Source organism: Lampris incognitus, chromosome 4, assembly GCF_029633865.1.
Source record: "Lampris incognitus isolate fLamInc1 chromosome 4, fLamInc1.hap2, whole genome shotgun sequence".
Taxonomy (NCBI): Eukaryota; Metazoa; Chordata; class Actinopteri; order Lampriformes; family Lampridae; genus Lampris; species Lampris incognitus.
In genome coordinates this window covers 18341665-18366649 of record NC_079214.1, presented here as the reverse complement: position 1 = coordinate 18366649, position 24985 = coordinate 18341665, and the positions used below count along the sequence as shown (strand labels likewise).

General features: G+C 44.1%; 1 protein-coding gene across 1 annotated transcript in view; it reads right to left on the bottom strand.

Moving 5' to 3' along the window:
* Window positions 1-4960: 4960 nt before the first annotated feature.
* igdcc4 (immunoglobulin superfamily, DCC subclass, member 4) overlaps window positions 4961-24985 on the bottom strand; it is a 99464-nt gene continuing 79439 nt past the window's right edge. Inside the window, exons 7-20 of the mRNA XM_056279287.1 lie at window positions 23926-24339; window positions 23614-23778; window positions 22932-23069; window positions 21260-21433; window positions 18163-18375; window positions 16907-17008; window positions 16580-16763; window positions 14902-15029; window positions 11493-11663; window positions 10965-11099; window positions 8098-8200; window positions 7227-7413; window positions 5641-5769; window positions 4961-5491 (exon numbers count right to left, since the gene is read on the bottom strand). Of these exons, the coding sequence (XP_056135262.1) occupies window positions 4961-5491; window positions 5641-5769; window positions 7227-7413; window positions 8098-8200; window positions 10965-11099; window positions 11493-11663; window positions 14902-15029; window positions 16580-16763; window positions 16907-17008; window positions 18163-18375; window positions 21260-21433; window positions 22932-23069; window positions 23614-23778; window positions 23926-24339 (2774 nt within the window). The remainder of the gene's footprint in view (window positions 5492-5640; window positions 5770-7226; window positions 7414-8097; window positions 8201-10964; window positions 11100-11492; window positions 11664-14901; window positions 15030-16579; window positions 16764-16906; window positions 17009-18162; window positions 18376-21259; window positions 21434-22931; window positions 23070-23613; window positions 23779-23925; window positions 24340-24985) is intronic.

The following is a 24985-nucleotide window of genomic DNA, read 5'->3' as shown; positions in this document are numbered from 1 at the left end:
CAAAAAACAAACTAGGTTATTTACAGATGCCGACATCGCCCTCTCTTTCCTCATCGCTGCTTTATGAGTTGTAAGCATGAGTTCTCAAACCTGACAAAAATTACATATTCTGGAAAATTCAGATCAACGACATTCGGAAAACAGCTGGAAGAATCACTACGGTGCTGGATCATGTGGACGAAAGTAATGAGGAAAGAAAGGAAAGCAGGCAAACAAGATGGAAACATGTTAATGCGTAGGATTTGAGTTATGTGAGAAATCATGTGTGACACTATGTGATACTATAATAGCTATATAGCAAGTCATATGAATGATGAACAGTGCCGAGCAGTTGAGGTTGACGCCTCCTCAAACTGTTAATGACATTAAAAAAGCACACAAGACCAACATCCACGTTTTTGAACTCACGGCCTTCAACATCTGATGAACTCACTAGTACAATTTAAGGACATTGCAGTTGAATTACTCTTGAGAACTCATACTTAAAAAAATAAAACCTGGCAAAAGTTTAGAAAAGCACACTTTTGCAGGATAACGACCTCAAATTAAGTTTTCTTAGAGCTCCTCTTACACCGTCCTCTCCTTATCTGCAGACCCCCTTTGCCCCTCGAGTGCGTGCATAAAGGCTATGGGAAACTCACCGTGGCGAGTTATGATTCATGTTGAGGTAAAACAAGACAATCTGATAAACGTGTCCTCTCCAACGAACTTGGCTTACAAAAATAGCAGAACGCCTTTATCTTCTCTCCCCTCCGTTCCCAAAATGAGCAGTATTAAGAGAAACCGATCTGACTCAATATAACAAACAGGCTACCGGCGTGAGGTATATACAATTTCCTATAACCTCTATAAAAAACAGGATGCAATGTGTTTGTCGTTTACATTCATCTCTGTGACATATGAGCAACGCACACATTTTCTTCAATGATGCCCAACTTCCTGCAGCCATAAAAAAATAAGCATAGTTGAAGGGATTAATCAATCTCCTATGAGGAGAGCATACGTCCCTTATACTGGAGGCAGGTATTATGCAAATCCTTGTTGGAAATCTTCAGCGTTAAGACCCCCCCCCCCACCACCACCCAATTTCCTCTGCTGCGTTAAGACTCAAAATATATCCAAGTTTGACATGTGATCCGATGGACACCTCTGTCATAATGTTTCCAGAATATAAAACCGTAAAGCCTCGAAGTGGTTGTGAAATTATACGCCGCTATCTATATACCGTCCCTGTTAACAAGTGCTGTGTGTTCCAGTACACACATACACACACGCACACAGTGTAACCCGGGCATCACGATGTGGTGGATGCCCTCCAGTGTTATTTTCTGAACAACATTCAAAAGTTAAGACTTAGCGGCAGCGGCGCAACACATTTTCAAACGCTTTATGTTCATGATGAATTAGTATAGAGATGGCGTGCTGTTTCCCACCCGGCACAAGTCCAGCACACAACTTCAGGTACGCCCTGACCGCAAGAGAAGAAAAACAACTTCACTAATAAACCATAAGCAAATAATTGTGTTTTTTTTGTTTTTCTTTTTTTTTTTGGCATTAGTCTACACTGGTGCCAGACTATCGTGTAATATGTAATAAATGTAATATGTGGTTTACAGAATAAGACAATTCAATACAACGAGTACCATAAGGTTTAGATGACCACAGGACACCTAGTGGTTTTCTATAACTAACGTGTTTAACAATGCAACCATTGCACCAACACACTGAGTCCTAGCCATCTAGCAGTAGAAAACAAACTACTATTTTGCAAATACAACATTACCCCAGGACTATCGACCAACAGCATCATAGCCTGGGTTTTAAATGTAGTCTGGACTATATAAGCTCAGTAGGGATGATATGACAACACTCATCATTATTTGCCGTTATGTGTGTGTGTGTGTGTATGTGTATATATATATATATATATATATATATATATATATATATATATATATATATATGCATAAAGTTAATTGAGATTGACCTGGAATGTTTCAGGAATTGAACTGGAATGCGTTTGAGAATAGGCATCTTTCTGGACTCACCAGCTGTTTGAGCCCTTTGGTGAAAGTGGCCCGATATAGAACAACAATAAAGTATCTCGAGAACCACAGTTAAATAGTATTTGCAAATATCTTTCATGGGTTCCTTTAGCCGATATTAGTACCAGATGGGAGCCGTTTGCCAAAAAGAGCAATGAGTACTATAAAGTATATAAAAAAAACCCAAAAAACACACACACAGTATGATGATGGTTCGCATACGTTTGTATGATTGATAATTTGCAGTACCCCTAATTCACACCATGTTAGGTGTCCAGATGAAGCAAACCCCACCCGTCTGGTACCGTCAGCAGGTTAAAACAAGCCCATAGCGTTGAAGGACACACGACTGCTACTGTAGTCTGCAAGGTGTCTATCACGTGCTGCAAATCTCTCCAGTCTATATATGCAAAAACTACAAAAATAACAATTCTCTGTGAAATTACAACCACCCATCTTTCAAAAAAATAAAAATTCAAGAACAAAAATTGGATTTATAACAAAACAAATTATTTTGGTAGGAAAAAGGTCAGTGGTGATTGGTACAGGTCAGAGAGAGCTATTTACATTTGGGATGTGATTAAAATGAGGCTGGTGAGATGTGGACATTTACACAGACAGGCTGACATGGATCATATATATATATATATATATATATATATATATATATATATATATATAAACGTGGTCTCCGGCGAGCTGGGTAGGACCGCAGAGCCACCTGAGAGGAGACGAGACATCCAGTACAGCGGGGCTGGGCTCTACTCCACTTAAATCAACCCAGGAAGAAGATTTTCTTCAACATTCAAAAAGCTTTTGACAAAAAGAGATTCATTCTTACATTCTTACATCTAATCTGATTCAGTATTTAGAATAAATAATCAGTGTCATGCAAATTGCAGTTATTATTTTCATGTAAATTTTGGGCAACTGATCCCAACCTGGAAATACGGCAAGGGAAAGGCAATCTCTGTCTTCGAAGCACAGATGCACAGTCAGTGGAGGACACGGCTACAGTCCATACGACCCAATACAGCCCAAAGTCCGACCGCTCCACAGCAACGTTTGTGCTACTAAAAGTTAGCAACGAGCGCAGGTATTTGGTGACTTAACCATCACGTCTGGCTTTCCGAGTTTGTCCTTGTCCATGTCAGTTGTTTTCAGGGGTTGGGACTTTGGGTGTCGACTGAAGACATATGATCAAGTGACAAAATAAATGCGATGGCGGTCTGGGCTAAGATCTGAGAACGAGTCGCTATGCATCAGAGCAATGTCACTTCCTGTTTGACACAACTCAAGAACATACAGTCACTGTCTGAAAGTTATTACTATACATGCCAAAATGCTGAATGCTGATATAAGACAAGTTGGGGAAGAGGTTTTAATTAAGGTGCTTTGTTGCATGACACTAATGAGACAACCCCAGTAACCTTCATGTAAAGAAATGAGGTAGTGCTGTTGATCAGAAACAGGGATGCACTGATAAAAACTTGTTCCACTTCTCAACACCAAACTCTGACAGCTAAGCCAGACTACTATGGCCCAGTTTCCAGTGACAGTATGACGGGTGCCAGTGCATCCTTAACAGGGAGCTCAACCAGGACAGTGTTTCACAGATGGGTTGTTGTAGTGCCTTCCCCATTTCAACAACTTCAATATTCAAACCAGTACAACATCCCCAAATGGAAATATGTTGTTTTGCAATTTAACTCTCCATGCTTTTTACTATATCTCTATCTTTTTACATCATGAATGGGTTTTAACTTTGTTTGTATCAATGCCGTACTCAATAATCCAGGTAAGAAAATCAAAGAAGGTTGAATCAGTTCATCTGGATACAGTGTTTATTATTATAAACGTTGTATCCAGATGAACTGATTCAACCTTCTTTGACGTTTGTTTGTTTTTTGTTTTTTCATTCATGGTGACATCATTTTCCATTGTACTACACCAGTATTTCCTGGTTTATTGAATATTCTGAATCCGTCTACTTAAATAAACAGAGGTTATATAATGCACCTTGAATGATTTGGCACCTGAGACCCTCACACTCCAGTCAGGAATTGTTTACCTGTGTCTGTATGTTTGTGTGTTTGTGTGTGTGTGTGTGTGTGTGTGTATGTGTCTGTTTGTGTGTAAGTGAGTGCACATGTGTGTGTTTTACAGAGATACAATTGAATAAATGTGCATATAAGTGGATTATATTACTGTGCATATGTGTACGTTTGTGAATGTGTGGACGTATGCGTGTGTGTGTGTGTGTGTGTGTGTGTGTGTGTGTGTGTGTGTGTGTGTGTGTGTGTGTGTGTGTGTGTGTGTGTGTGGACCCTGAGACAGCAGGAGGCTGAAGAGACGCAAGTGTTTTGCAATGCATGTAGATACTCTGTAAGGCTTATTCCTCAGAGCCGCAGCAAAGTAGCATTCATACATCAAAACCCAGGGAGACCAACACAGCCTGCCTTATTATCACTGTGATAGCCTTTGCAAGTGGTCACTCACTCAAGGAATGAGTCAAGCCTCTTTCATTCATGAGTGGAGTGGCTATGTGTGACACAGTGGGAATAGCCTCTTTCAGTATCCTTCCACTTGTTGGTTAAGTGAAATCTTTTTTCCTTCTTTTCCCTGTGGGGAGAAAATGAAAAAAGAAAAAAAAAACCACAGGAAAGTACTAATGCAATGCAAAATAATGCATACCCATATACACTAGCCCTAATATTCTGAATATACACGCGTATGAAACAATGGACTCAAAGTACCTATAAAAACTTTGCAAGGAACAGAAAAAAAATAATGAGGTGCATAAAAATAATCCTTAGGGCGTTTTCCTGGGTAAATAAAATAAAGTATATCAGTCTAGTCTAGTGTATGTCTGTGTATGTTTCTGTATAAGGGTTGTTGTCCTGCTCAGGCTATGGTCACAGGTGTGCTGTTGAGGTAGCATGGACAAGGCCGGAGCTGACAAATGGGGATGGGGACAAAGGCAGCCCAGAGGGGATGGACTTGCCCAGGGCTGGGAGGCAGTGTCTGGAGTCCCCATTCTCCAGGGGCTCCGGCCTCAGCTGTGACTGCAGGGCTTTGGGCGAATGGAAGCCGTTGGTCAGCCCCACATCCTGGTATAGCTGGAGATCTGCAGTACGCTGGGCTGTCACCCCTTCAAGCTCCCCATTGTGATTTGACACAAACTTTACGGGGAAGGAGGAATCCATGGGGGTTTGGGCAAATGGCGATGGTAATATAGGCTCCTCCCGTCCCGGCTGGGTAGAGCGGCTGAGAGGGGAGTGTCCGACCTCAGAAAATGAAAGTCCCCTGGTGCCGTCAGACTCTTCTTCCCCATTGCACCCCACCTCTCCTTTCTCCCTCCCCGGATCGGACAGCTCTGAGTGAACGATTACCTCCGCCTCGACCTGGTTACTGCACAGGGAGGAGAACAGATGCTCCTCTAATTCCTGCAACAGAAAAAATTACTTGTGTCACATCAGCTGCTGGAAGTCAGGTCACCATCAGCAAAGTCAGCTGAACCAGATGCTGGCGTATCAAATCAGCTGCCGGTTGGTCGACTATCGGACAAAGAACCGCGTTCAGTAAATTTATTTACCTTGCCGTCATCATTTTTTAATATGTTGAGCGCTCCATTGATGAGTGTAGGCGAGTCCTCTGTTATGGTGTCCCTGTACCTGGTGATCCTGTTGGCCCAGTTTCGACTCACAGAGCCATTCCATGCAGCCTGCAGGGAGAACAACATGGAGGGACCAGAAACTATAAGAGGTTTGGAGTGGCCACCTTAACAGGGGGACAGAAAAAAGCAGCACAAAAACCAGTATGCATTAAAACGATGACTGTTATTTCACCATTAACAGATGTGAAAAAACAAAACAAAACATAAAATACTAACGGATGGTTCAGTGTTTTTACAACCTGGTTCTTATTTTAATAGTTTTTGCCACCATGCATGTTTTATTTTACTCACCAGCTTCATTGTGGAGATTTTGGACACAGGATCACTACTAGACACAACTTTACAATGGTGTCTTATGGAGCAACCGAACATGAGTGGACAACACGTTTCGACTAGTTACATTTTTTTTTCTTTTTTGGGATTTTTTCCTTTTTCTCCCAATTGTATCTGGCCAATTACCCCACTCTTCTGAGCCATCCCGGTCGCTGCTCCACCCCCTCTGCTGATCCGGGGGAGGGCTGCAGACTACCACATGCCTCCTCCAATACATGTGGAGTCGCCACGCCAGCCGCTTCTTTTCACCTGACAGTGAGGACGCAGCGCGCAGGAGGATCACACTATACCCCCCAGTTCCCCCTCCCCCCCGAACAGGCGCCCCAACCGACAAGAGGAGGTGCTAGTGCACCGACCAGGACACATACCCACATCCGGCCTCTCACCCGCAGACACAGCCAATTGCGTCTGTAGGGACGCCCGACCAAGCCGGAGGTAACACGGGGATTTGAACTAGCAATCCCCATGTTGGTAGGCAACGGAATAGACCGCTATGCTACCTGGACGCCCAACAACAAGTTTAATTTAACCCAATTATCTCAACCACCTATTTGGAAGTGAAATTGAGAATGCAAGTTAGAAGTTATCGCCCAAAATGCCAAAAATTATCAATGGTCGATCATATTGCTGAGGTACTTCCTGGTTCAACTTGTAGGAATGAGCAGCCTGTACTTACCATGGGTAGTAGTACCCATCAGCTAACTACACAGCCATCACGACTGAGAAGTCATGGATAATCTGAAATCATGTATACAGTCTAACTGAGCTATTTGTTTTTTGTTGTTTTTTTTATTAAGAGGAAAGGTTTAAGACTTGTGCTCAGTTACCCCATTAGATGCTGGCCCCGTGCCCAAAATCTCTACAATGAAGCCAGTGTGTAAAATGAAAATAGTCCTGGTCTCTAACTGGGACTGAGATGTATTCACTCCACTGCACACACACACACACACACACACACACACACACACACACACACACACACACACACACACACACACACACACACACACACACACACACACACACACACACACACACACACACACACACACACACACACACACACACACACACATACACACCAACTAACACGCACTCCCTAACCCCACCCGCCTTTCCATTAAGACCTTGGTCTCAGGTGTAAGGGGATCCTCTGCTGCTCCTAGACCAACACTAGACATCAGGCTTTGCTCCTCAGGGGTAGCTGACATTTGCTGGCCGGGCTCCTGTCTGCCCGGGGGCATCAGCGTCTCCAGTTCATGGCAATCATTGCGCTCCGGCACGCTAGTGGGCACAGGCCGCCCCCCTCTCCTGTACTCGGGGGTCAGAGCTGCAGAGTTCAGCCCTCCAGATACCTCCCTGTTCAGTGGAGAGGATGGAGGGGAAACAGAGGAGTTGGGGGAAACAGAGGACTGGATAAGAGAATGAAGCCCAAACAGCTTGCTTGGATTGCGATCGTTAGCTTTAATTTTGGGAAACACACTGATGCTGTAGGTAAGCACAGTTCTACTCAGTCACACGGGGGCTCTTAGATCACAAACATCACAAGCAACCAACAGGGTCTTAGTGGGTCTTGAAATCCTCTTGGGAGCATACGACTATCATGGAAGAGTAATGTTGAGAAAGCTTTGACAATACAAATGCGGGTTGTGTTTAAGTCGCTGAATAAGGTGGTAGACAGGTAGGCAGATACTATACAAGTACTTAGAAGAGGAAAACATTGACATATAAACAAGGCTCAGCGTTTTCGGTTTTTATTTTTCAAAGCCGTCCAGCATGCCGAATTTCGCCACAAGAGGACACTGTTACATAACCTCACATGAACAGGAACAACTTTTGGACCCGTGGAAACATAAAATCCGGGTGAAAATCAGTTTAAACCGATCTGCTCCTTTCAAAAAATCTGGGTATTTTTCGGCAAAAATTGGTAAAAACTGAAAACACTGAGCCTTACATATAAGGTAGGTCGCTATAAGTGTTATATTGAGAAACAAGCTTGGCTAACACACCCACACCTAATATCGAGCAGTGTAGTTACCATACCTGGATTTACCATTGCGGAAGCTGAAACACATACACAGGAGGATGCACAGCAGCCCTAAACACACACCAACTATGATGCCGGTCACTGCATGGATGTCCAGCTCTGTGAAGACATCAGACAACAGGGAGCAGAGGAGAGAGAGTAAGAAACAAGAAATATAACCGACGGGACAGCACACTATTGGATGCAGAAGTATATACTCGTAAGCTGTCAGCATGTCATGAAAAATTAACTGGCAGCATTTGTCCAAACTGGTTTCAGATAAGTGGACTTTATCACATCCGGATGGTCCAGATAGCTCCAAATAAATCATCCCAGAAAATTACATCATGTTAACTTTCAAATATGTGTCCGGATTGCCATTAATTGCATGCCCTATGTGGCAAACCCCATCTGTTACACTGAGAAGGTTAACAAGCGCTCTTCATTATTCAATTTGACGACTGTTTGACCCCAGCCTGACATAAGGACACTATTGCACCGTGTACTGAGTCTTTCATTTAAGACAGTGAACAGCAAGGAGGTACGGTGCAACATTTTACTACAGGGACCAAATTTTAATTATTCATGGATATTGTTATGAGGGTTATCTTTGGCAGTCTAGCTGTGGAGAAGAGAAACAGATGGTGAGAACTCGCACCCACCCACAGGACACCTCACTCTCATTCACACCGTGCGGTGGAAGTGCTAGCACAGCTGATGTGTCCAAAATAAACCTGTTACACTGTCGTTTTCATGGCACGTGGTCTGGGACCTGCAATGCGAGGAAGACTCCCTGCCAGGCAGAATATGGTTCCAGCTTGTGTGTGATGCACACTGTGGCAAGCATTTTTAACATTTGTTGTAAGCCGCTTTGGAGTTTCATTGTAAGTAGCTGGGGTTTACAACCTTGGGATAATCCGGGGAGCGTCAAGTAAGTGGTCAGTCACAGATTACTATTAAAAGTGGTCTTTGACGTCCGGGTAGTGTAGCAGTCTATTCCGTTGCCTACCAAAACGGGGATCGCCGGTTCGAATCCCAGTGTTACCTCCGGCTTGTTTGGGCATCCCTAGGTCGCGTCTTCGGGTGGGAAGCCTGATGTGTGTATGTGTCCTGGTCGCTGCACTAGCGCCTCCTCTGGTCGGTCGGGGCGCCTATTCAGGGAGGAGGGGGAACTGGGGGGGAATAGCATGATCCTCCCACGCGCTACGTCCCCCTGGTGAAACGCCTCACTGTCAGGTGAAAAGAAGCGGCTGGCGACGCCACATGTATCAGAGGAGGCATGTGGTAGTCTGCAGCCCTGCCCAGATTGGCAGAGGGGGTGGAGCTGTGGCCAGGGCGGCTCGGAAGAGTGGGGTAATTGGCTGTGTACAATTGGGGAGAAAAAAAAAGAGGGGGGGGGGAATCCAAAAAAAAAAAGCGGTCTTTTAAACACGTTCCCCTGGCGTGAGACTCTGTATTGGGAGATATACATCTAATGATTAAAGCTGATGGTAGAATGCTGATAGATGAAATTGCCTCAGATAGTGAGTGATATTGCGGCTAAGAGAGCACTATTCCCAGCAGGTCTGCGAGCTACAGAGAACAGGATTTCATTGATGTCTCGGGGGATAACTGATGAGACAGCCCCATTGATATGCACACTTGATATTCTCCTCAAAAGACTCAAAAAGGGAAGAGGGAAATGCTGCAGACCTAGCTGTCTCCAACCGGCAAGGACAAAGTACCCACTTTGGTATGAGTGTAGAGTGTACTATGTGTATACTGTGTATGTATGTGTGTATATGTATGAAATGAAAGAAAAACGCAAGAATGTGAAGGACAGGAAAATCACTGTACTGTTAGTCTCTTAGCTATGTGTGCAGGGTCCTGGTTTTACCTTGCTCTATGTGATACTACATCATTTGTAATGTTGGAAGATTTTTTTTTTTAAGAAACTTCACTTTTTAAGGAAACGGGGCCAACAACGTGCTACTACCACTGTGACTGCTACATCTACCACTGCCAGAATTACTAATGCCAGTAAATAGCGACCGCAGCGAGTATTCATATCTTTTTCATTGCCCTGGCTGGACCCTACTCTTTTCACTTTAATATTTTAACTTTTATAGCATGTTAAAAAATCGCCAACACTGTGAGATCTAGCCTTGCAACCTTCAGGTACATCAGAAAATCCTCTTTTGAAGCCTCCTAGATTTTTCTTTGTGTTATGGCTCTTTCCCGTCTGTGACGCTTTTATCAGTGATCAGAACCACTGATAAAACCATCTGTTATTGTTTTATCACCTTTCTTGTGTCTAAGATAGCTATTGTTTTGTTTTGTTTTTAATTATATATTGTTTCTTAGTATGCTTCCCCTGGCCTGGAATTGCAGATAAAACTTATCTTAATATTTTATGTACAGCGTATCATATTTCTATGGATTTATGTTTCAACTGTGCATGGACCCTTTAAAAAAACCTCTGAATAAAAACAATAACAACTACAGTGACTACTACTGTGACAACGATGACTACAACAACCATACTACTACAGTAGCACAGCTACAAAGATTATGACTACAGCAACTACAAAACTCACAAGTACTACACCACAATTACCACAACTACTGCTGCTTCTGATTTTTTAATCACAATAATGACATCTAACACCGCAGCTTCAACCACAGTGTATTTACTGCTACTACATCTATTGTTACTGTTACTATAGTGTGATTATTCACATTACACATCCCTGCCTTTACTCCTACAACACACTACAGCCTAGTACTCCCACAATACTGCTTCTCATACAACTACTACATCCACTAATATTACTGTTATTATTACTGTCTAATACTCCTGTTACTATTGCTCCAACCTGTTCCTGGTGCACAATCTGACACGTACCATATTTTTGAGGGGGAGTGTGTACGTCCTTGATCGGCGAGTAAGGCCCCTGCCCCACCTCAGTGGACGCTCCCATTTTGAAGAAGTAACGGGTACCACTGGCCAAGCCCTGAATCTCTGTACTGGTAATGGTCCCTGGGAGGGAGGGGGAGAGAGGGAGAGAGAGAGAGAGAGAGAGAGAGAGAGAGAGAGAGAGAGAGAGAGAGAGAGAGAGAGAGAGAGAGAGAGAGAGAGAGAGAGAGAGAGAGAGAGAGAGAGAGAGAGAGAGAGAGAGAGAGAGAGAGAGAGAGAGAGAGAGAGAGAGAGAGAAGAGAGAGAGAGACAGAGAGAGAGAGAGAGAGAGAGAGAGAGAGAGAGAGAGAGAGAGAGAGAGAGAGAGAGAGAGAGAGAGAGACATTGCAACCGTGTTGTGGGTTTCTGTATGTGGTTCATACCAGAGGCAAGGCCTATCAAAAGCTTGCATTTGTATGACTTGTTAGATGAATATTTTTGTTCCTGCAACACAGAAAAGGTGTGTCATGCACCCACCATCCTGAGACAGGCTGGCCCACAGCTGATCAGGCTGGCTGAGGTTGCCACTGTACAGAATCCGGTAGCTGATAATAATACCATTGGGCTCCAGCGGAGGGCGCCAGCTCACCAGCACAGAGGACGAGTCCAAAGCACTCAGCTGCAGCTCCTCTGGGGGTGTAGACGGCCCTTGGGGAAGAAAGGACTGGGGTCAATTAGAGCCATAAATTGAAGCACTACAATACAGCTGAGGCACATTTACTGGCCTCGTTCTGGGGTGTATTGTATGTGACGTGTCATGTGCCCCCCATCTGGAGTCTTCTGCCCCGGTCACCTGAGTACAAGAGAGGGGAAACAAGCAGCATAAGGGGAAATGGGCTGGGGCTCAGGTGATGGTGCAGGGTGGTTGGGCGGTGTGAGTTGGGCTGCTGGTGGTAATAATGTCATTAAAAGAGGCACATGCCAGACTTGTCTTGTCTTTGCTCGGCCGACTTGGCCAAAGGACGGAGAGGTCAAAATGAGAGCTGCCTCCTCATCTGGTTTTTTTTTTTTAATGAGAGCCAATTATCTGACAGTGATGTCAAATATTAATCCCCCTGCCCGCCGCCGGGCCGTGATCCCGCTCACCGAAAAGGCTTGCCAGCACGCGCGAGTGATCACACAAATAGACACACACCCCTGGCAACATGCACAACACAAGCGCGCACATACAACACACACAAGCACACAACTGATTAATACGTTATTGCTACAGTGCATCGGCATATATAACCTTTATTTATTCAGTGAGAATTGTCTGAGCCAGTGTCTGGTGCCTGCGGAGCTTCACACAGTCAGAAGCAGGATGTGTGGAGTGCTACCACACACATCACGGTGCAGCTCCACCTCCGCAGCTGAAGGATAAGTGTCACTCCAGCGCACCTCCACAGCGGCGGTTATTTCATGTAAGATGGTTTCTCATTTATGAATAAAAGGTGGATAAGGACCCATCGTTTGTGAATATATAATCGTAACTGGCTGTTCGGTTCAACTGAAATACGATGAAATGATCCTTTCTTTTCTTTAAATGCCTCGGCATGAATTTAAAAAAAATTTCAATACTCTTCGTTTTCTTGTGAACAGGTCATAGTGTCTGCGATCCCTGCACAAAGTCAGCTGCTAATGACCATGTAAACTTTGAAGGACATTTTACATTTCTATAAATTTATTTCTGATTTTTTCCTTTTTTCTCCCAATTTAGTGGCCAATTGATCCCTATTTTAATTCAAACACCCACCCTCGTATTGCATGCGTTCGCCAACTGCATCTCTCCGGCCGGCAGTCTCGAAGGAAAGCGCCTCCCCACTTTCGTGACAAGGCGAATCCAAGCCGAACCACTGTTTTTCCGGCACACACAGAGACGCATTCACATGACGAACACAAGCCGACTCCGCCCCCCTCCCGAAGACAGCGTTGCCAATGATTGCTGCTTCATCGAGTCCGGCCATAGTCGGATCTGACGAGACCGGGGCGCGAACCCCAGTCCCCAGTGGGCAACTGCATCGACTCCAAGCCGATGCTTAGACCGCTACGCCACCGCGGACTCAGGACATTTTACATTTGAATATGGAGGAAAACAAGTCAATATAGAATCTCTTTTAATGAGAACGTGGCATTTTGTCTCTATTAATATGATTAAATTGGCATAAAACACCGAGGCTGAACATCTTATCCTTGCTGCCACCTTCCAGCCAATATTTTCCCCTTGTTTCAGGCTCTGTCCTCACCCCAAATGGCAAACGTAAGTGAAAACCTGATGGAAACTTATAACTTATAGGTCACTTTCACACCTGCCATGTTTAGTTTAGTTAAATCAAACTGGAGTGGTGTCCTCCTTGGTGCGGTTTGTTTGGCTAGGTGAGAATGAACCAGTCCAACTCAGGCGCTCACCAGGTATCTGCAGCCTGGCCTGCATGGAAGAAGAGATCTCTGAGCACTTCCAAGCGGTTCACCTCAAGTGAGAAAGCCATTCACACCAACTTTGTGCATTATATGTCACAAATGTTTGCTTCTGCCTATACATTATTATGAATGATTATATCTATTCTACTTTAAACTGTCTACAGATGGGCCAAAATATGATATCACTGTCAGGAACAGTAGGAGCCAGCTTCTGTCAAAATGTGACTGAGTTGCATTGCTATTTGCTGGTTTTAAGTGGTTATACGTTCTCTGTGCCGGCAGCCATACCAACATGTACCCTGGTTCTGCTGAATGACAAAAGCTAAGCAGGTGTGGGCTGGGCTAGTACTTGGATGGGAGATCCCTGGGAAAACTGAGTTGCTGCTGGAGGTGGTGTTGGTGGGCCAGTAGGGGGCAGTCTTCCCTTTGGTCCTAATAAACAACAAAAAACAATCCCAGTGCAGTGATGGGGACACTGTGCTGTAGGAGATGCTGTCCTTCAGATGAGACATTAAAACCCGAGGTCCTGGCTCACTGTGGTCATTAGAGATCCCATGGCACTTATCACAAAGAGTAGGGGGCCCCCCGGCATCCTGGCAAAAATTCCCAACCTGGCTCTCTCCATCTGGCCACCTAATCATCCCCTCCAATGTAATTGGCTCAATGATTCCTCCCTCTCCACCTCAAGCTGATGTGTGGTGAGCGTTCTGGTGCAAAATGGCTGCCGTGCATCACCCAGGTGGGTGCTACACATTGATGGTGGTTGAAGTGAGTTTCCCCCTTCAATGTGAAGCACTTTGGGTGTCTAGATAAAGTGCTACATAAACGTAATCCGTGCTATGTCAATACAAAGATTAAGGGTTGACAAGTCTCTTATACTTTTGGCAGGAATTTAAAAAAAAAAGCTAGTCTCGTCCCTTTGCTGCATAATCTCTATTGATGTGTCAATCTTTCCTGTGACATTAAGGCATTTTGTTTTTATATTTACCTTTACTTATTAGCAAGTTCTGAATGTGCAAAAAATAGCCTAGTTAAAAATAAAGCAACTGTAAGTCTCCATGGAGTCAAACATTTCTACGTGGCTCAGTTCTGAAACTGCAGGAGTTTTTCAGGTAAAGCACCGAAGAAGTCATGATATTTGACATTTATTCACAACATTTCCAGCCTTTTGCACTCACATGTGTCTGATGGCAGCACATCTTCTTTGGACTTTATGTAGTGTGATGTTCAGATATTACAGTCGTTCACATCCATTTTCATAAATACCCTTCGAATAACTTCCATAAATGCAAAAAACAACAACTACGACGCATGGTTGTCAGGGTCTACCTGGTGTGGGATGACTTTTGATTCGTTACTTGCTAGAAGAGAGATATTAGCGAGCACATGATTCTTGTTGGTTTGCCTCATGTTGACCACTTGAAGGCAAACCAGACCAACTGAAAAAGGTAACGTTGTATGAATATCATGAATGGTTTGAGCTTACTGTCAGCCAGAGTAGACTCCTCCACCTTGCCGCTGAAGGGTCCCACCTCGTCCACTCCATTGGACTGCACCGCCAGCTCGTAGAGGGTGAAGGGCTTCAATGCCCCCAACAGAATTTCCTGTGCAGAGCTGCAAGGTACAAACACGTTTTAATCCGCATATTTACAGCAGAATGAAACAGCTCTTGAGCATGTGGTGTGTGAATGCTGAATCTGTATGTGTTACGTGACGCGTATGACGACTGCCCATTGAATGTCCACTGCCGTCCCCACTGCCGACTGTAATTTGCTGTTGTCCTGGTGTTTGTGCATGTGTGTGTGTGTGTGTGTGTGTGTGTGTGTGTGTGTGGTCTTGCATCACTGCACGAATTGTCAAAATATTGTATCAGAGATGGCATCACCACACATTTGTCTACATTGCATCTTTGTACTTTATATGTGAAGTGACTGTAATTCCGCTGCCTCACTGTATTGCTGCTATGTAAACAGCATGTGGACACAGAGAAACTCAGCAGTAAAAGGACAGCAGTGTCATTATGAGATGGGGGAGAGACATAAGAGCTGGAAATGGATTTCTTATATAGTAAAAGCAACAGACACCTGTCCATATACAGGTCGATAAGATAAATATGGTATGATACAACAAGATTAAGTTGGTAAGTTTGGGGTGCCTGTCTATAACCTGCACTGATCAGACCACGTGGACCTGAGGAGGTTCAAATCCTTCAATGTATGAAGTGGTCTTCTGCTCAATGCATTGTGCAGAATACAGATCGGTGGTGGCCAGTGCTGTGATCTGCAACGGTGTGCAGGGGAGGACAGGCAGCATTGAGGTAGGCTCAACATGCTGCACGCTGGCGAGAAATACTAACTCTGTAATAAGACTGAGCAACAAATCCCTTAAGGCAGCAGCAAAGGTGAGGCTTAGGATTACATCGAGTCCTATTTTAGATAATTCCTCCCACCCTCTCTGTGCTGAGGTAATGCAGCTATAGTATGAAGCCCCACCATATTTCAGACCCCCCAGGGTACATACACCACAGAACAACTCAAGTGCTGTGTTGAGATAAATTGCCATCAGACTGCACAATGCCCTCTGCTACAACGACTGCAGACTCAGACAGCTAATAGAGATGCTGAAGCAGGGTATTCCTACTGAACCTCCAGTGAACCGAGCTACTCATCCAATTCATGCATTTGATTTGATTGGATGAAGCTTAATGGATTTCCCCAAAGGTATCCATGAAATTAAAAAAAACAGTCTACAGTTGTAATTTTGGCTTTTTAAACTTCGTCTGCACATATGTTGTAATCTGGAATATTTCCATTGTTGTCCACATTTATATTTTGCATCATTATTTTTCGGCTACTACTTACATTATCATTGATTTTTACTATTAGTGTTATGACTATGATTATTCTGATTTAAAAATCATTATTGTCCTTAGTAGTTGTAGTTGTAGTAGGACAAGAAATAATAGTAGTAGTAGTAGTAGTAGTTGTGGGAGTAGTAGTAGTAGTAGTAGTAGTAGTAGTAGTAGTAGTAGTAGTGGGGGATAGCAGTAGTATTGCTGTACAGTACTTTCCAAAACGAAATTACAAAGTGCTGTTAATAATGACCCAAGTAATAATAAAAAATTCCATTCGCAGTAACAGACATTTTGATTGCTCGGCTCTAACCTGGTGTGGTAGGTGACGAGTGAGGCGTTGGTGATGCCTGCCGGGCTGCAGCGCACCGTGTAGTTGATGATGCGCAAGTTGCTGAAGCGGGGCTTCTCCCAGCGCAGCCAGATGGAGGTTGAGCTGTTGGCTGTAGCTTGGACGCCACTTGGCGGCAATGGAAGGGGGCTCACCATAGGCAACTCTATTTTTGCTTCCAAATACATAATCCAAACACGTAACTGTTATTAGATTGCGTGTCGCTGCCACACAGTTTGGCAATTTGTATTTGCAAAAGCTGTCATGAGTTTTGCAGGCATGCACACACACAATAAAAAGAAGTCTTACTTGCGTCGCGGACTTTTTCCGTCCTGCCCTTCCACACAGCAGCAGAGCCCTCTGTCAGCTTGTTAAAGGCCCACACCCTCACCTCATACTGTTGATCAGAGACTGGAGTGCACAAATACACAGTCCAACAGGGTGTATATAAACAATTCAGGGATAAAAAGGACAGACAAACAAACTCAGAATCCTATCTGCAACCATGCACTGTGCCAAGCTAACAAGTTCTCGATTTTGTCATCAAAACGAGGCCAATACTTCAGTGATTAGTCATTTAACAAATTATACAAGGCTCTTTAGATTTTTTCTCCCCAGTTGTATCTGGCCAATTACCCCGAGCCGTCCCGGTTGCTGCTCCACCCCCTCTCTACTGATCTGGGGAGTGCCCCGACCGACCAGAGGAGGCGCTAGTGCAGCGACCAGGACAAATACCCACATCCGACTTCCCACCCGCAGACACGGCCAATTGTGTCTGTAGCGACGCCCGACCAAGCCGGAGGTAACACGGGGATTCGACCCGGCGATCCCGTGTTGGTAGGCAACGGAACAGACCACTACGCTACCCGGACGCCCCTAAATGTTGTACTTCTGATCTATATACAGTGACTCCATTTCTGCTCGTGCTACATTGATTTTAAAAATGACTGTTGTCTGAAAAAATGGGCGCTTTTGATATGCAATAGTCAACATCAAAATGCAAAATCAGCTTATCATTCGATGAGACACTGAATTATACATGTTATTTTCCCAACATACGCTGCGGCGGTGTGCTTAATGAAAACGTTTGCCTGTATCAAGCTCACAAAGGGAAAATCTGCTTCTGTGTGAGCCTGAAAGCAGGTTTATAATGTACTGCAAACTTTGCTTCTATTAATCTGACACTGGGGTGTCTCCGCCAGATAGTATTTTCTCTTTACAGAGACAGTAGGAGGGATGAGACTGAAACGGAGGATGAAAGAGAGGGATTGGAGACAAAGCTGCAGCTATAGGGTTTAAACTTGAAACTATTTGTCCATCTGGGTAACAAGACATTTTGTTCTTGCAGGCTCCAGCCTGCTGTATGAGTTCACACATAGCGGCATCTTAGACAAAGCCCTGATTAAATCCCACTATTTAACCAAAGCTTAGCAAAAAAAAAAAGAAGAAACAACTGGGTCCTAAAATGGCCAATGAGGGGTCCAGAACAGAGCAGGTGAAAGAAAGCAAGAGATATATGGCGTACGATGAAGTATATGATGGCAAATCTGAGACCACTATCTTACCTAGGTCAGTGATTAGATGATGCCGGGCCTTCTTGCGTAGCCGGATGATGTGGGTCAGTGGTGTCCTCTGCCCGCTGACCTGCTCCTCAGCCTCCACCTCTCTGCATGACAGCTTATAGCCAGAGATCTGTGTGTGATTGGGTGAAGGCTGCCATGTGATGTTGAGGGTGTTCATTTTGGCTTTGACTTTCAGCTCAGTCGGGGCAAAAATCACTAAGAGAGACCAGAGGGGGGAAACGGCACATGAACAAGGATTGTTTACTGTAAACCGCCCATCATTTTGTGCCCAACACTCAGTGTTTAACTTAATATCAGCCTCAGCCCATTCTATCCAGTTCCCTCATTCTGCCTTTCACCCTTCCCCTCTTTTTTAAGTCCTTCATTTTTATTGTTAATTGTTTCATATTAATAAAGCAGAATGACATTCATCCTCAGGCTTGTTGTTCAGTTAGTTCTGATCACTACTATTGGGAGTTTCTGCCACTTGTAAAGACAACACAGCAGTCAGTGGAGAGAAGCACAACAGGCACAAGTGTTGTGAGGGTGCCTGGTAGGTTACAGTGCAATAATGAGTAAGAACACTATATCAAATGACTGCAGAACTCTCGCACACCGCCAACAAAATCCTGGAGGAATTATTAGACAAACACACACATATATGCATCATCATCATCATCATCATCAGTTCCGTAACCTTTTTTGAGGTCGTAGGAGCACAGCTGATGCCTCAACAGGTTGAGTCATCTTTGTGTTTCAGTATGGGAAGTACCTGGTGGTCCCTATCTCCTCTCCAGGTATGGATGGCCGTTGGTTCACAGAGGAACTCATCCACACACCCTCCTCACAACAACCCAAGGGTTGAAGTGGGGCTGCCGGTTTAGTCGCCGACGACCCGACGGTTGCAGTTTAACATTGTACCCAGGACCATATATGCACATAATGTATATATACACATATATGCACATAATGTATACACCAATCAGCCAAAGCATTAAAACCACTTGAGGTCACTGCCATCTGCGAATACCATTGCCATGAAGGAGTGTACTTGGTCTGCAATGATGTTTTGGTAGATGGCACATTTTTTCCGTTTATGGAGTGTTTTTTATAGTTTTATTATCAGTTGTTCCCTGACTAACAATGCTATCTATTGATACTGAAAAGGAAGTTGAGATGCTGCAGGAACAAGAAAAAGGCTGCGCTTTTGATCTTATAGTACTCCACAGAGAGAGACCCGTTAAACTGCAGCGATGCCCTTCTCAGCCTCATGACTTTTCCTATTAAACTAGACCTACTACCCGGTCTCCTCAGCCCTGCACCTGGAACATGAGCAAGCAGAGAGAAGCTGTGCAGTATTTTAGAGCCGCCTGAGTTCAACACAGGGGAGGAAATGGAAAGCTATGCCAGAAGAAGAGAGGGTTGAAATATTTGATAAAGCGAGTATCACTCTCTATACACACTTAAACCCCTCCCTCTACCTGCCCAAAACACACACACACACACACACACACACACACACACACACACAACAAATAAACATATACACATGCATGCGCACATCATATAATACAAATACAGTAAAGAATATGCTGCAATGAAAAGTAAATGGGAAACAGATTAAGGGTGGTAGCATTGAAATAATCCGTCATGTGATATGAATCCTGATCTATGAGGCATGTGATTCTTATCAGTACCCATCCTCTGACTAATTTTCAGCAAAAGTGTTCTGCTGATATAGCCTATTGCAGCTGTCATATTGATTTACTTTCTACAGATAAAAGCAGGGACCGCAGTCCGGAAAAAAAAATCTTCTTTTTTTTTTTTTTCAGCAGAAATAATGTGATGAGAAAGTTTGGTATCAACCTAAATTCAGATTATTGATCCCACCGCCAGTGCCAGCTACATCATCAGTGTGGCCTTTGAATCTTTTTGGGCCAAGTACACTAAAGACACACAATGAGCTGAGTCACACTGATTGCAGCTTGTGTCTTACATTTTGTCTGAACTGAATGTTGGAAGATTGAAATAATGTCTTTCTTTGCTGACATTTCTTTCAGCAACTGGAATAAAAAAAACAAGCTATTGAAGTGTGCATTATATTAATGAAATCTCATACATTTTATAATTTTTTATAAAATTTTATAATTTTTTTTATAAAAATATGTCAATTCGGATTTTAAGTCGGTTTTTTTCAAGTTCTTAAACAGATTAAAAACATTTAGTTTCTTCCTATGATTCCTTCAATAAAAAAAAAATCTAAGTGTCTGTATCCTATGGTGATGAAATTACTGTTTTAAAAACATGTTGGTGATTAGGGAACATTTTGAACACTACATCCTGTGTGTTTTAACATACTTGCCAATGGAAAGAGAAAGAAGCATTATTGTTGTGTTGACTTTAAAATTTTATTTCGTAATGCATTTATTTTGTTACAGTGATTCTGAACGTGTCTAAAAACACATTAAATATTTACCGGGATAAAAACCAACGATTTTGTAGAGGCGAAGAGTATTACTGTGTTCACAATACCGTTTTCACTGCTATTCAAGCTGATCCTGGGTATTGTAAATGGGTAAATTTGCTAAAGTAAACTGTCATTTTAGGTCTCTTGCAGATGGTTATCGAGAGAGAACTGGAACATGCAATTTCTTGACAGGACACACGGCTGTTGTAGGGAATGAAAAGGTTACACTTTTCGCTGGGTAGCTTAGCAAGTTATTGTTAGCGTCTTCAAAAATGCTGCAGATGAAATAAGACATCTGACAGCATCCATGTTTTGATTTTGCACCCCCCCCAACCCCAAGTAAACCAAGTTAACATTGTGAACATGTGATAAATGTGATGTTGAGAGCTGGAAATTTCAAACTTGAAGATATCCATATTTCAAGTTGTCTTGAACACCGTGATAGCGTTGTCAAATAATTATTGTTTTGCGTTTGAAAATGTACCAGACGGTTTGCCTTGTGCAATCAGGACCATTTAGATGGGTTGGGACTCACTGTCCTGTGGAAAAAATGTGACCCATTTGACAACTTAGCACATAGGTAAAATTTTAACTTGGAAATTCTGTGTGATCCATGACTTTTGTCTTTCCTACCCATAGTGTTGTTGTAGTGGGCTAGTGTGTGGTGGTGTGTCCACTCTGACGGCATGCCGAATCCTGCTCCTGTGCCGGCGGCCATCCTCAGTCGGTAGGTGTGGTTGGGCTGCAGCTCTCTTAAGGTGAACTGGGTCTCATTACCCGCCACTTCCACAGAGAACACTTGGTCCGCTGCGGATACACATAAATATACAAACGCATTATACAAAAATTTGAAAGGACCATTTTGCGTGCACGGTGTCACAGGCACTCAGTGTGCCAATTATTTCACATATAATCTGATGATTCACCGTTTATCTCAGGTGAGGAAAGTGCATGTTGCTGCCTGAATATTTTCACCCATGGAAATAATATAAAAGTAAGGGATAATCCGCGACAAGGTGTACGCTGAAGGATTTTAACACATGATGCGAAGGCAAACACTGCCTCCACAGAGTGTGTTAAAATCCTTTAATGCACACCTTGGAGTGGATTATCCTGCTTATACCATGGCCACTTGCCAAATAATTAAAAGAAAAGCATTGGCTTATTTTTCATTGAACGTTTTTAACTCAGAATTAATAGGTTATGAAGCAAAAGAGCCGCTAAGCTAACTTTTAATGTTCACTGGCTCGCTACCGATTCAGCGTGTTGCTATTTGCATGGTAAATTTGTGGTCAATGTATGGATATAGAACAGCGATTAAACTTGAGCCATACTCACACCCTCCAGCCAATCAGAAAACAGCATTCTCTGTGACCACGGTATAACTAATAATAATTATTAACCTTGCGTAATGGTTTGACTCTATTACCGCCCCCGAAGGACAGCCTGCTGGGGTTTATTTCTTCTATTTGATAAGTCATTCAGGGAAAATGTCCCCATAATGTCTTATGAAAATAAAAATGAATTCATACATTCAGGGGAAGAATGTCCCCCGAATAGTTTATCAAATAGGAAAAAAAAAAAACTTGGGTGTAGACACTTCATCTCTTCATGGTGTCAAGTTTTCTTGACTAACGTTGGTTGGTTGACCAATGCTCTTGAGCAAAAATCTAAAATGAAAAATACTTGTCAATGGATTCATTTCATTACTGTCATCATAGTTTTGCTAGCGATGATGAATTTTGGTGGGCGCCTGGGTACCGTAGCGGTCTATTCTGTTGCCTACCAACACGGGGAACACCAGTTCGAATCCCCGTGTTACCTCCAGCTTGGTTGGGCGTCCCTACAGACACAGTTGGCCGTGTCTGTGGGTGGGAAGCCGGATGTGGGTAATGTGTCCTGGTCGCTGCACTAGCACCTCCTCTGGTCAGTCGGGGCACCTGTTCAGGGGGGAGGGGGAACTAGGGGGAATAGTGTGATCCTCCCACGCACTACGTCCCCCTGGTGAAACTCCTCACTGTCAGGTGAAAAGAAGCGGCCGGCGACACCATATGTATCGGAGGAGACATGTGGTAGTCTGCAACCCTCCCTGAGTGGGGTAATTGGCCAGATACAATTGGGGAGAAAAAAGGGGAGACCCCCCCCCAAAAAAAAGATTAATTGTTTCTTTTGTAGGAATAATTAAGTTTTTCCCCCCGCTGTAATCTTTGTCAACAAAATTAACTCTGCTTCAGCATATTTCCAGCACTTAACACGTGCTTTCTATAAGGGTGGTACATCGGTGTGGCCAGCAGGCTTTGCTCACCCTGATCCAGAGTGCTGTACTCAATCCGGTAGCGGGTGACAGCTCCTCTGCTGTGCTGGGAGGACAGCGGATGCCACATGAGGCGGATGTCTGTGGGAGAGGTGCTTGCTATCGACAGCTGAGGAGGTGTGCTGGGCACTGGAGAGGAACACAACAGGACATTAAAGATGGCATACTGATGCAATGGCTTTCTTTCCTTGTAGATATGTATGGTCCCTGAAACCTTTACACACCGATTAATAGAAGTCATTATTAACCACAACACTCTATAACATACAAAGCCAGATGCTTTCTTCATTACAAAAAAAAGTAAGCAGAGATAGAGGTCCTCAGACTTGACCTGTTGTGTAGACCTGGTAACTACATCACGTACAGTACACAGTATATGGGTGGTAAATACACCTCCGATTTCCTTATAGGTATAGTTTTCTTGATGTTAAGGGTTCTTTGTGAACGACAGGAAAAGGCCAAGATACTGCGCCAGTGGCCTAACAATTATACTTTAAAAAAGGATGATGTAATAAGAGAAAATGGCATGAAAAATTGTGTCTAAAAGTTATGTAAGAAAAAAAAACTTAACAGTTACAGAGTAAATGAACCACGTAATATTAGATTACATAAGATACAAATGAGTTGCGCTCTCTTTAAAAAGTTAAGGGAGTTTCAACGTTTAACTACTCACCATCTTCCAGCATCTCCACTGTGACCGGTATGGACGGGCGGCTGGCGCCCATTGGGGAGTAAGCCACTACGTAGAAGGTGTATGCTGTGTGGGGAAGGAGCTCCTTCACGTGGTACTCCGTGGTGTCGTTGTTCATTGCAAACTGATACTCCACATTATCTGAGCCTAGGAACGATAGAAAAACATATTCTAGGACAATGTCTAGTCACCAGGGACCATACTGGGGCACCACCTCTATCATGGCAACATGCAGGCATGCAAAACACAATAAATGAGCAGGTGTAAAAGTCCACACAGGTACACATACTGTACCTCCTGCAGTGCGTTGGTAGTGCACAGAGTAGCCAATGATCTGGTCAGAATTGTGTTCGGGTTTCTCCCAGGTGAGGAGGGCAGCGGTGCTGGCGTGGGGCGTGACGGATAAGTGGCGAGGAGGGCTGGGCAGACCCTCCCTCACAATGACTGTTAGCTTAGCAGTGGCACAGGCTGTTCCCAGGCTGTTGTCTGCTATACACTGGTAGTAGCCAGCATCCTCCAGTGCCAGCTGGTTGATGAGCAGGACCCCAGGGCCCTGGGTCTTCACCCTTCTCAGCGATCGGATGGGCTGGCCGTTCTTCAGCCAATACAACACTGGGGGAGGCTCCCCAGAGCTGTTGCACACAAATCTAGCTGTGTTTCCCCGGGAGAGGGACACAGTCTCGGGGGGCTGGAGGATCACCGGAGGGGCTGGTAAAAGAGCAGAGTAAACAGCTCAACATGCGTGCTTATCTTGTTTTGTCGCTTGGCATAGAAAATCCCCCCCCCCCCTTACACACACATGCTCATACACATATTTGGTTATATATCCTCATGGAGAGGAATTTAAAAAAATCCTAGTTTTCAAACCCAAACCCTGAAACGAACCCTAACCCATACCCTAAACCCCAATCCTAAAATTACCCCAAAACACCACAAAATGTAACCTAACTTTAACCCGGAGGCTAATTCTAATGCCTAGCTTAAATACTACACCTGAGCCTTACCGTAATTCCTTTTTTTTTTCTTAAACTATTTTCCCTCCCCTTTTTTTCTCCCCAATTGTGTCTGGCCAATTACCCCACTCTTCCAAGCCATCCTGATCTCTGCTCCACCCCCTCTGCTGATCCGGGAGGGCTGCAGACCACCACATGCCTCCTCCGATACATATGGAGTTGCCAGCCGCTTCTTTTCACCTGACAGTGAGGAGTTTTGCCAGGGGGATGTAGTGCGTGGGAGGATCACGGTACTCCCCCCAGTTCCCCCTCCCCCCTGAACAGGCGCCCCGACTGACCAGAGGAGGTGCTAGTGCAGTGACCAGGACACATACCCACATCCGGCTTCCCACCCGCAGACA